The 12,395-nt window shown below is 37.3% G+C and overlaps 1 protein-coding gene across 2 annotated transcripts in view; it reads right to left on the reverse strand.

The window, feature by feature from the left end:
• FAM185A (family with sequence similarity 185 member A) overlaps positions 1-12,395 on the reverse strand; it is a 76,344-nt gene that overhangs the window by 7,422 nt on the left and 56,527 nt on the right. For both annotated transcript variants that reach the window (XR_006298469.1, XM_043588676.1), the window contains exon 7: positions 10,609-10,743. Coding sequence is in view for 1 of the 2 variants with exons in the window: in XM_043588676.1 (XP_043444611.1) it covers positions 10,609-10,743 (135 nt within the window). In the remaining variant the exon portion in view is untranslated. The remainder of the gene's footprint in view (positions 1-10,608; positions 10,744-12,395) is intronic.

A 12,395-nucleotide genomic window follows, 5' to 3' on the forward strand; every position in this document is an offset into this window, starting at 1 on the left:
AAGAAGTATTCTCAAAAAGGCTCATTGTTCTTCAAATTTTTTATGTTTAATCCCATCCACTGTATTCTTCATCTCAGACATTGTAGTTTCCATTTCTAGAAATCCAATTTTGGTCTTTTTTACATCTTCCATGTCTTAACTTTATTCTATATTCTAATATGTGGAATGCAGTTTTGATAACTTCTTATTTTCCTTCTCTGTTAATTCTGACATCCATATCTGTTCTGGGTGGGTTTCAACTGACATTCCCTTTATTATGGGTCATGTTTTCTTGCCTTTTTGCATGTCTGTTAATCTTTGCTTGGATGCTAGACATTGTAAATTTTATTTTTTTCGGTGCTAGATGATTTTGTATTCCTATAAATCTTGAGCTTGGTTCAGAGATGCAGTTACTTGGAAACAGTTTAAGCATTTCATCTCTTGCTTTTATGATTTGTTAGGCAGTTCTGGGGAAATGTTCATTCTAGGGATAATTGTTTCTAACAACTACGTGGTCTACCCAGTGCCCCATGAGTTACGATTTTTTCCAGTCTGGCAGGTGGCACAGGCATTATTCCTGGACCAGTGTGAACACAAGGCCGTCTTTCCTCTGGTACTTCGTCCTATGAACTCTCACTGTCTTGGTCTGTGTGGACCCTCATCATGGTCTCCTCAAATCAGAGAGTCTGCTGGGCTCCACAATGGGTTCCTCTCTCTCTCTCTACTACAGACTGGAGACTTTTTCAAGACAGTATTTGTTTGTTTTGCATCTCTCAGTGATCACTTTCTTTCATTGCTTGATGTATAATGTCTTAGAAACTGTTTATTCATTGATTTTTCTTATTTACAAAATTTTATTATTGTTGTTTTAGATAAAAGGATAAAATGAGTCCGTTTTACTCCACCTCTTGCCTGGAAGCCTTCATTGTTTCTTTCTTCTCTTTCTCCCTCTCCCCATCTACTCCCCCCCCCCCCACCGCCCCATTCCCTTTACTATGCTCTCTAACATCTTATTTTGAAATAATAAAGACTTGCAAGAATCAAGTTGCAAAAATAGTACACAGAGGTCCTATGCACCCATTAACCCAGTTCTCCCAATGGTGACGTAACTATAGTGCATTATCAAAACCAAGTAATTGGTTGGCGAAATACAATTAATTAGACTACAGACCTTACTCAGGTTTCACCATTTTTTGCATGCACTCACTTTTTTACATTTTTGTGTACACTGATATGACATTTTATCACATGTATAGATTTATAACCATCAACATAATCAAGATATAAAACTGTTGTATCACCACAAAATAAGTCTCTTGTGATATCTTTATAGTCTATCCTGTCTCTTCCCTAACCTTTAGCAACCACTTGTCTATTCTCCATTTCTATAATTTTGTCATTCCAAAAATATTATAATAATGGAATCATACAGTGTGTAACATTTTGAGACTGGTTTTTTTCACTCAGCATGCTGCCCTCAAGGTCTATCCAAGTTGTGTGTATCAATAAAAATTCCTTTTTATTGTTGAATTGTATTCATTGCACAGACATACTACAATTTGTATAACAATTTACTGATAGATATTTTCATCATTTCCAATTTTGGGGTATCACAAATAAAGTTATACTTTTTGTGTACAGGTTTTTATGTGAACTCTAAGTTTCATTTCTTCAAGACAAATGCCCAGGAGTATAATTGCTGGATCATATGGTAGTTTCATGTTTAGTTTTTAACAAACTGCCAGACTGAATTTTAGAGTGGATATATCATTTTACACTCTTAACAGCAATGTAAGAGAGATCCAATCTCTCCACATCCTTACCAGCATTTAGTATTAGCAGTATTTTTTATTTTATGTATTCTAAGAGGTAATATCTCATTCTGGTTTTAATTTGCACTTCACTAATGGCTAGTGATACTGAATGTTTTTGTGTTTTTATTTGCCATTGTATATCTTCTATGGTTGCACTGTTTCTTAAATCTTAGGCAATCACACTTTTATGGACACAAATCATTTTTCTTCATTACTGGGAAGAGTACATTCAGGGTAAGATTTGACTGTGATTCAGTATTTCTTAAATGACCAAAATAAATACAAATACAAAAACAAACAAAAATCCCCAGGCATTACAAACAGAATTCACATGCTCTAAGACTGGAACCTGCACTTTGATCTCTAGGTTAGGGGTAAGCAAATTATAGCCCATGGGCCAAATCTGGCCTGAGGCCTGTTTTTATGGCCTAAGAGCTAAGAATGACTTTTACATTTTTAAGGGGTTATATTAAAAATAAAAAGACTATGCAATAGAAACTGTATGTAGCCTGCAAAGTCTAACATATTTACTATCTAGTCTTACACATAAAGTTTTCATATGAAAAGAAACAAAACCTGGTCTTTTTTGGTAAACATTAACAAATAAAGTTCATGTCTAATTATCTGACATTCCCAGAACTTTAACAAAATGATGGGGAAACAAAAACACATTAAAAGCACAATCTGGGGCACCTGGGTGGCTCAGTCGGTTAGGTGTCCTACTCTTGATCTTGGCTCAGGTCATGATCTCATGGCTTGTGAGTTCGAGCCCAAAGCTGGGCTCTGCACTGATGACATGGAGTCTGCCTGGGATTCTGTCTCTGTGCCCCTCACCTGCTTCTGCTCTCTTTAACTCTCAAAATAAATAAATAAACTTTAAAAGCACAAAAAATCTGAAGGCAGTTTTTCTACATTAACTCCCTGTTAAAAGTATTTTTTAAAAATGTTTATTCATTTTTGAGAGAGTCAGAAAGAGAGAGACAGAGAGACAGAGCGTGAGTGGGGGAGGGGCAGAGAGAGGGAGACCCAGAACTCGAAGCAGGTTCCAGGCTCTGAGCTGTCAGCACAGAGCCCAATGTGGGGCTCAAACCCATGAACCATGCCACCATGACCTGAACCAAAGTCGGACATTCGCTTAACTGACTGAGCCACCCAGGTGCCCCCCTGTTAAAGTATTTTTAAGCAGACAGCCATAAGTCTATAGCATTCTTCATTCTCTTACTGAATTTCTTCCATGTCATCCTAAAACACATCTACATGACTGATAAATCCATGTGCTATAAGCTTGGAGAAAACTCAAACTTCAGAGTATTCTAAAAAAAAGAATTATTTCTATGAGTCATAATAAAACACTAGATTTTTTTCCCCCCATTTGGAGGTAAAGCACTGTCTCTAGATCTAAAAGTGGCATTCTGTGGGCTTAGTCCCATTTCAACTTCTTTTCCAACTCATGAATCAGTTTTCCATTATAAATCACAATACCATTCAATGTATAACTCTCTGGCCTGAAAACAAGCTGAGAATTCTATTTTGGCTTGGTGGCCGGATCCCAAATGAATTTATTTTTTACATGCTTTACATTTCTAGTTTTACTAAAATAAAATTAACCCAGTAGTATCACCTTCTATACTAAGCAGATAAGGACACGCATCATTTGGCTGGCAACACGCTTTATCTCTAATACTCTCTAAACATCTAAACCGGGCTTTTAAGATAGAAAGACTTTGTACCACATGCAGTTTTGGGCTCAGAGAATGTTATTATATACCACAGTAAGGTTTTATATCTAAGTTGATGAACCAAGGCTAAAAGCTAATGGAGAAGTCAATTTCTTACAAGAAATATCTTACCTAAGCCATTCACCACCTGTTGAATTTGCTATATATGGGTAGAGCACAAAACTTGGAACCAAGGATCTTAAAAGGATTAAAAAATGCACTCCAAAGAATACATGCTGCACACAGCTTTTAAAGTAGGTAAATGTTTCAGCCTGAGCTTTCTTTTGACCTCAGAATAGCATATAATACTTGTAAGTCATTTTAAGAATTGTGCAATGTACAGTTATTAGTGACAGCAACAGCAAGGGAAATCATGAAGCAGGAAATCAAACAAAATTACAAGGCTGACACATCAAACCCTGTGGGAAGCCTGAGCCCTAGGGACTAATTTTTACTGGCATGCTTCTTGCAGAAATCATGCAGAAGTCATGCTACAGATACAATCCAGACCTCTTAGCAGTGAGGGTATTTCTGTTTCTATGCCTCATAGGCTCTGTAAGGAAGGCCCAGATGAGCTGAGCTCAGCTGCCTATAATAACAACTCACATATAAAACTGCTCATTATTTCCAAAACTGGGTTTCAGATTGGAAATCTCCACAAAAAAAGCAATCTGCCCTGATTTTCTAGGCCTCTTAAATTATTCCATCCATCTGATAAATAAGGTCTGTAGCCTTCTGGGCACCAAACAGTTTTAGAATCAAAATGAAACATGAAAATTTCTGTAAACTCAGTCACTTGTTCATACGGCTGTCTCCAAAAGGGACTGCCCTGTCTCTATGTGAGGTCTCTCTGCACAATTACTCTAATGGATTTAACCTACTATCAGAGACAATCTAGAGATACCTCTGGGGCTTGTAGTAGGTCATGTGGGACTCTACAAAGAAATTCTGCTGATCAGTACCTAGATTCTTGTGTTGTGAGCAGGAAATAAACTTTGTTCTGCAATGTAGGCCTTTCTGGTTTAGGAAGGAGGGGCTAGAGTACAAGACACATAACAAATCACATACAAAAAGAATAGGCTGAGGGGCTTCATAAATACCAATGGGGTAAGCATGTATCTTCTTCATAGCATCCATTTAACTATTTCTGCAAGCAAAATTTGTTGAAGGCTTATTTATTTTTCTGTTGAGTTTAAGAGAGATTACTATGGAGTCCAGGCCACAGAAAGAGCTCTTCCGAATTACTGCAGTAGCCTGCTAGTTAGCTTTTCCTTCATTCACCATTGTCCTTTCCAATCTTTCTCCACTCAACATTTAGTGAACTTTAAAAAAAAATTTTTTTTTTAATGTTTATTTATTTTTGAGAGAGAGAGAGAGAGAGAGAGAGAGAGAGAGAGAGCGCGCTGGGGAGAGGCAGAGAGAGACAGAGGCACAGAATCCGAAGCGGATGCCAGGCTCCGAGCTGTCGGCACAGAGCCTGATGTGGGTCTTGAATCCATGAACTGTGAGATCATGACCTGAGTTGAAGTCAGACGCTTAACTGACAGAGCTACCTAGGCACCCCAACATTCAGTGAACTTTTTTTTAAAGTTTATTTATTTATCTTGAGAGAGAGAGAGAGTCCCAGTGTGGGGCCTAAACTCATGAACTATGTGAGATCATTACCTGAGCCAAAACCAAGAGTTGGACACTTAACCAACTTGAGCCACTCAGGCACCACTCAGTGAACTTTTTTAAAAAAGTTTTTTTAATGTTTATTTTTTTGAGAGACAGACAGCGAGACAGAGAGCAAGCAGGGGAGGGGCAGAGAGAGAGGGAGACACAGAATCTGAAGCAGCTCCAGGCTCCAAGCTGTCAGCACAGAGCCTGACACAGGGCTTGAACCCACGGACCACGAGATCATGACCCAAGCTGAAGTCAGACGCTTAACTGACTGAGCCATCAAGGTGCTCCCCACTCAGCGAACTTTTTAATGCATAGATTTGATTGTGTAAACCCAGATGAAACCTTTTGGCGCCTTTGCATACACTTAGTTTAAAATCCAAATCAGCCCTATATGATCTGACCCCTTCCAAAGTCTCTAGCCTTCTTTTATGCCACATTCCCCCTACTCTCTATATTCTAGCTATATTGTGCTTCTCTCACCTCTTCAAACTCACAATGGTAGTCTAATTTAGATAGGTCACATACATGCTTTCACTGTACCATATACATATCTTTACTACAACATTTATTCCACTTCACTGTGTTCACTGATTTGTCTTGCCTAGTAAAGGATGTAAGCTTCCCAGATGACAGAGAGACCATACTCTATTATCGTTCATTCCTAGTTTCTAGCAGTGCCTGACTCAAAAGTTTGTTGAGTGAATGACTTACCAAATGAAGGAAAACAAAGAAGATAGGAGGAGGAGGAGATAGGCAAGGGAAGGTAACATTTGTTTTAAAATATATTATGCTTGAGGTGGTACTGGTTTAGTGGAATAGAAATGGGCAAGAAAAAAGAGATCAGGTCTGCAGATAGTGATTTTATCCAGTGACAGGACTAGTAAGTGTTCCTAAATAATTTAATGAGGTCTTTTTTAATGGCTAAAGTGTTGAGAATAGGGTTTTAAAACTGAATTAAAATGAAATCTAAATTTCATGATTCTATGAGTAACAATAGAAAATGACAAAGTAACTTTAATTTGTAATTTAAACATTAATATATGTAAAATAATTTGATTATGCTATATCATGCAGAACATTATTAAACAAATTTATATTATTGCTTTAGACTACTGGGGCCAAAAAGGTTAACTCTATTGTCTCCTTATTAAACTCAAGAGATTGGATCATAAGAAGTTGATTCTTACTACATTAAATACAGTTAAATTTTCATCAAACTTTTACTATGTCACTAAGAGTCTGCCCATTAGGCACTGAGTTAGATCTGAGGGTGGGTGTACAGGTCTTATTTTTATTCTTGTTATGCTTTTTGTTAAGATTCTATGATTTTTAACAGATTGTTTAATTTTATGACATAGAAAACAAATAAAGGCATACCTTGCTTTATTGTACTTTGCTTTATTGTGCTTTGTAGATAGACATTGTATTTTTTTACAAATTGAAGGTCTGTGGTAACCCTGCACTGAGCAAGTCTACTGGCCCCTTCACCATTTGCTACTTTGTCATATTTTGGCAATTGTCACAATATTTTAAACTTTTTCATTATTTTTACATTTGTTACGGTGGGTGATCTACGATCAGTGATCTTTGATGTAACTACTGTGACTGCTTTGAAGCACCACAGATGGCACCCATGTAAGACTGCAAACTTAATTGATAAATGTGTATGTTCTGACTACCCCACGGACTGGTCAGTCCCCTGTCTCTCGCTCTCCTCACACCTCCATAGTTGCTGAGACACAACAATATTGTGCCAACAACATCAGTCCAGTTAACAACCCTACACTAGCCTGCAAGTATTCAAGTGAAATGAAGAGTCACACATCTCTCACTTGAAATCAAAAGCTAGAAATGATAAAGCTTAGTGAGGGAGCCTTGTCCAAAGCCAAGATAGGCTGAAAGCCTGGCCTCTTGTGCCAAATGGTTAGCCAGATTGTGAATGCAAAGTAAGGTTCTTGGAGGAAAATTAAAAGTGTGACTCTAGTGAAGACACGAATGATAAGAAAGTGAAACAGCCTTACTGCTGACATGGAGATAGTTTTTGCAGTCTGGATAGAGGATCAAACCAGCCACAATATTCCCTTAAGCCAAAGCCTAATCCAGAGCAGGGTCCTAACACTCTTTAAATCTATGAAGGTTTAGGTGAGAAAGCTGCAAGAAAAAGGTTTGAAGCTAGCAGAGGTTAGTTCATAAGGTTTAAGGAAAGAAGCAGTAACGTAACGTAATGTAACGTAATGTAACGTAACGTAACGTAACGTAACGTAACGTAACATAACAGTGCTCCATAACATAAAAGTGCTAACGTAGAAGCTGCAGCAAATTATCCAGAAGATCTAGCTAAGATCATTAATGAAGGTAGCTACACTAAAAACAACAGATCTTCAATGTATACAAACAGCGCTATATAGGAGGAAAATGCTACTTAGGACTTTTATAGCTAGAGAAGAGAAGTCAATGCCTGGCTTCAAAACTTCAAAGGACAGACTGACCCTCTCGGCACAGGCTAAGGTTGCTGCTGACTTTAAGTTGAAGCCAATGCTCATTTACCATTCTGAAAATCCTAGGGACCTTAAAAATTATGCAAGGGGCGTCTGGGTGGCTCAGTTGATCGAAAGTCTGTCTGACTTTTGGTTTTGGCTCAGGTCATGATCTCGCGGTTTCAGGGTTCGAGCCCCGCATCAGGCTCTGTGGTGGCAGCATGAAGCCTGCTTGGGATTCTCTCTCTCCTGCTCTCTCTGCCCTTCTCTGTCTCTGTCTCTCTCAAATAAATAAATAAAAGTTTTTTAAAAAACCTTAAAAATACTAGGCTAAATCTATTCTTCCTGCACTCAATCAATGGAACAACAAAGCCTGGATGATAGTTTACAACATGATCTGTTTACAACATGACTTACTAAGTACTTTAAGTCCACTGTTGAGGCCTATTTTCAGAAAATAAGATTCCTTCCAAAATATGACTGTTCATTAACAATGCAGTGGTCAGCCACTCAAGAGCTCTGATGGAAAGGTATAATGGGATTAATGTTCTCATGCCTGCTAACACAACCACCATTCTGCAGCTTATGGACCAAAGAGCAACTTCAACTTTCTATTCTTATTATTGAAGAAATACATTTCATAAAGCTATAGCTGTCATAGACAGCGATGCCTCCGATGGATCTGGGCAAAGTCAATTGAAAACCTTTTGAAAAGGATTCATTCTAGATGCCATTAAGAACATTCATGATTCATGGGAAGAGGTTAAAATTTCAACATTAGTAGGAATTTGGAAAAAGTTGATTCCACCCCTCATGGACGGCTTTGAGAGGGTCAAGGCTTCAGTGTAGGAAGTAACTGCAAATGTGGTGGAAAGAGGAAAAGAACTAGAAGTACAGCCTGAGGATGTGACTGAATTGCTGCAATCTCAAGATAAAATTTGAATGTATCAAAAGGTACTTTTTATGGATGAACAAATAAAGTGGTTTTTTGAGATGGATCTATTCCTGGTGAAGACACTGTGAAGACTGTTGGAATGACAACAAAGAATTTAGAATATTTAGAATATTCCATAAACTCAGTTGATAAAGTAGCAGCAGAGGTGGAGAGGATGGATTCTAATTTTGAAAGAAGGTCCACTGTGCGTAAAATGCTATCAAACAGCATTGCATGCTACAGAGATATCATTTTTAAAAGGAAGAATCAATGCTGCAAACTTCCCTGTCATCTTTTAAAGAAATTGCCACAGCCACCTCGACCTTCAACCTTCAGCAACCACTACCCTTACAGTCAGCAGCAGCCATTGACATCAAGGCAAGAAGATTATATGACTCATTGAAAGCTCAAATGATGGTTACCATTTTCCAGCAATAAAACATTTTTTATTAAGGTACCTGCATTGTTTTTTAGACATAACGCTATTGCACACTTAACAGACTGCAGTATAGTATAAACATAGCTTTTATATGCACTGGGAAACCAAAAATATTCATTTGAATTGCTTTTTTGCAGTGGTCTGGAACACAGTATCTCTGAGGTATGCCTGTATTTAAAACTGAAACCATGGGGCGCCTGGGTGGCGCAGTCGGTTAAGCGTCCGACTTCAGCCAGGTCACGGTCTCACGGTCCGTGAGTTCGAGCCCCGCGTCAGGCTCTGGGCTGATGGCTCGGAGCCTGGAGCCTGTTTTCCGATTCTGTGTCTCCCTCTCTCTCTGCCCCTCCCCCGTTCATGCTCTGTCTCTCTCTGTCCCAAAAATAAAATAAACGTTGAAAAAAAAAAAAAAAAGAATTAAAACTGAAACCTGATCTCAGGAAGACACTCCACTGCCACCACTGCCACCACCACCACTGCCACACACATTTTTCCAATGCTGTTCTGGTAAGATTTTAAGGAAAACTTTACCAGCATTAATTCTTTTTTTTTTTTTTTTTTTATCGTTTACATGTATTTATTATGTACATATATACAATAAATATTTTAAAAAGTAGTATCAGCCATCAATGCAGCCAAAGGTAATTTAAGAAAACGTGCAAAAGCCATTCACATTTCTGGGACTAAGAAATTGTTATATTAAAAGAGCAAGTTTACAATGTGCCTAATACCAAACCAAATGTGTGTTTATTCCAAACATATAAAGGTAACCTTAAATCTTGCATTCTATGTATTTAGATGATTTTTCAGGCCAACAGTTAGAAAGCAGCTCTACCAGCAAAAAAAAAAAAAAAAAAAAAAAAAAAAAAAAAAATTAATGGTTAGAAAAAATTTTTTAATTGTGGTAAAAAAATGCATAACATAAAAGTTACCATTTCAATAATTTTTAAGTTTAAAGTTCAGTAGTGTTAAGTATATTCACACTGTTGTGAAACAGATCCTCAGAACTTTTTCTTGCAAAATTCAAACTCTATACTCATGGAAGAAGTCCCCATTTTCCCCTTCCCCTACCTTCTGTTTCTATGAACTTGAGTACTATAGATATCACACATAAGAGGAATCATACAGTATTTGTCTTTTTGTGACCAGTTTATTTTACTTAGCATAATGTCTTCAAGGCTTATGCATGTAGCATGTGACAGGATTTCCTTCCTTTTCAAGGCTAAATAATATTCCATTGTCTATATAAGCCACACTTCACTTAAGCATTCATCTACCAATAGACATTTAGGTTGCTTTCACCTTTTGGCTACTGTGATAGCGCTGCTGTGAATATGAGTGCGCAAATATCTCTTGGAGATAGAAAAATATTTTAAATGGCTTTTATCCAATGACAGGTTAGTGAGTAGTTCAAATTAAATGTCTGCATTGTGCTACCGATAAGCAGTTGGAAGAAAAGAGTGTCAAAACACCAAAATGTGACAGTGTAAAGGAATAAAAGACTAAAACTGCAGTTATGTATACCATATTTCTACTCATGTACAGATGACTATTCACCTTACATAGCAAAACGCAGCACCCTTACCAGTAATTATTACACCATCATCTTTATGAGCTTCAGCCATTTCTTGAACATGGACTTCTGAGTTCACGTCAACCTCTTTCCCTGATAACTCTAAACGAGCTTGAAGAGAAGATGCGACCTTGACAAGAATAGAGCCTGTAATAAATTTAAACGAGTTTATTAATGCAAAGAAATCAAAAGTACCAAGGGCTCTTTGGAAAATGATTGAAAGGGCAGCATTGCTCCTAGAACCCTGTCTTTATTCCTTGGCATATTTTATTTAAACAGCAGTGCCTTTTCCTTACTCCCAAGGCATTCACAGTAATTCTTGTCAAGGGTATGAGTCATTAGAACATTATGAACTCCTTCTGCCAAGAGCTTTATCTTGTCAGCTTACCCAATATATCAGAAAAGTGTAGTGTACTACACATGTAGTTTGTAAACAGTATTTACCATTAATTGAGCATTTGCTGAGAGCAAAACAGCTTAATTAGGTTATCTCTTCTAATCTACATATCAACTTTATAAGTTATTATTGTAATCCCAATTTTACTTGCTCAAGTTCCCAATAGCACTAGTGTCGCAAACTAGATTCACTTCAATGACAACAGGGCCCATGCTCATAACCACTGTGGTATTGCACATACTGCTACCTCATCATATTTTAGGACTTCGGTTTTCACTGATCACTATGACACAACTAGAATCCTAAACTCTTGTGTTTTCAGTTGTAACCTGTGTGTGTATGTTGGGGTGGGGGGTGGGGTGGAATGGGGGAAATAACAATAATAAAAAAGGGAACATTTGAATTTCAACTGACTCATGTTTCTTTTCAATGGATATCAGTCTTTTTGTGTATGAGACAAGACATTCAACTTTATTTCCACTACAATCTTATAGTAATTTAAGCTTTTAAAGGAGGAAGTAAGAAAAAGTACTCTGTTAGCTAAGTAATAATTTTCCAAAACAATTACATCTGTTGGGGTTACAGTGCAAATTCATTAACACACTCCTGCTTCAGAAGTTTTTCTTTCTCTGTTTCTCATAAGTCAAATAAAATAAGTAAGAGACCCCTGCCATAAAGCATTAGGTCCATTTCCTCTGTGGACAAAAGTGATCAGGATGACTTTCATTGTGAATGTTGCAAAGATTCCTTTTAAAATGCACTTATTTATGGGTCACTGTTTGTCTTTTAGTTTGGTTAGCATCAGATTAAGTTTCCCTAATTTCATATCTTCTCAGCATTCCTAACTGAAGCTGGAAAGTCTGAGCTAAAACTGATAAACTCTCATAATCATCTCTCAAAAAGGGGGGAAATAAGGTATATCACTACAACTGGGTTATATTATTTAAAAAACAAATTGCTTTTCAAGATTTAAATGTAAACTACTGACCGGAGATTCCCCATAACAACAGATATGAGGGATTTAAGTTAACAAAAAGTAGATTTTTAAAACCTTTTTCTAGGACTTTTTATCTCTAAACAAATCAAATGTGGTAATTTTATGAACACTTTTTTCTGTTTTTAAATGAAAAAGCGATGTTAAATATGTGAGAGCTTTAAAAATGTTAAGCAAAATAGGGGCGCCTGGGTGGCTCAGTTGGTTAAGCGTCTAACTCTTAGTTTCAGCTCAGGTCATGATCTCACAGTTCATGAGTTAGAGGACCACAATGGGCTCTGAACTGACAGAACAGAGCCTGCTTGGGATTTTTCTTTTCCTCTCTCTCTATCCCTCCCCCGCTTGCTCGTGCTCTCTCTCTCCATCAAAAAATAAATATATGAACATAATTTCTTAAAAAATTAAAAT

Source organism: Prionailurus bengalensis, chromosome A2 (assembly GCF_016509475.1).
Source record: "Prionailurus bengalensis isolate Pbe53 chromosome A2, Fcat_Pben_1.1_paternal_pri, whole genome shotgun sequence".
NCBI classification, from domain to species: Eukaryota; Metazoa; Chordata; class Mammalia; order Carnivora; family Felidae; genus Prionailurus; species Prionailurus bengalensis.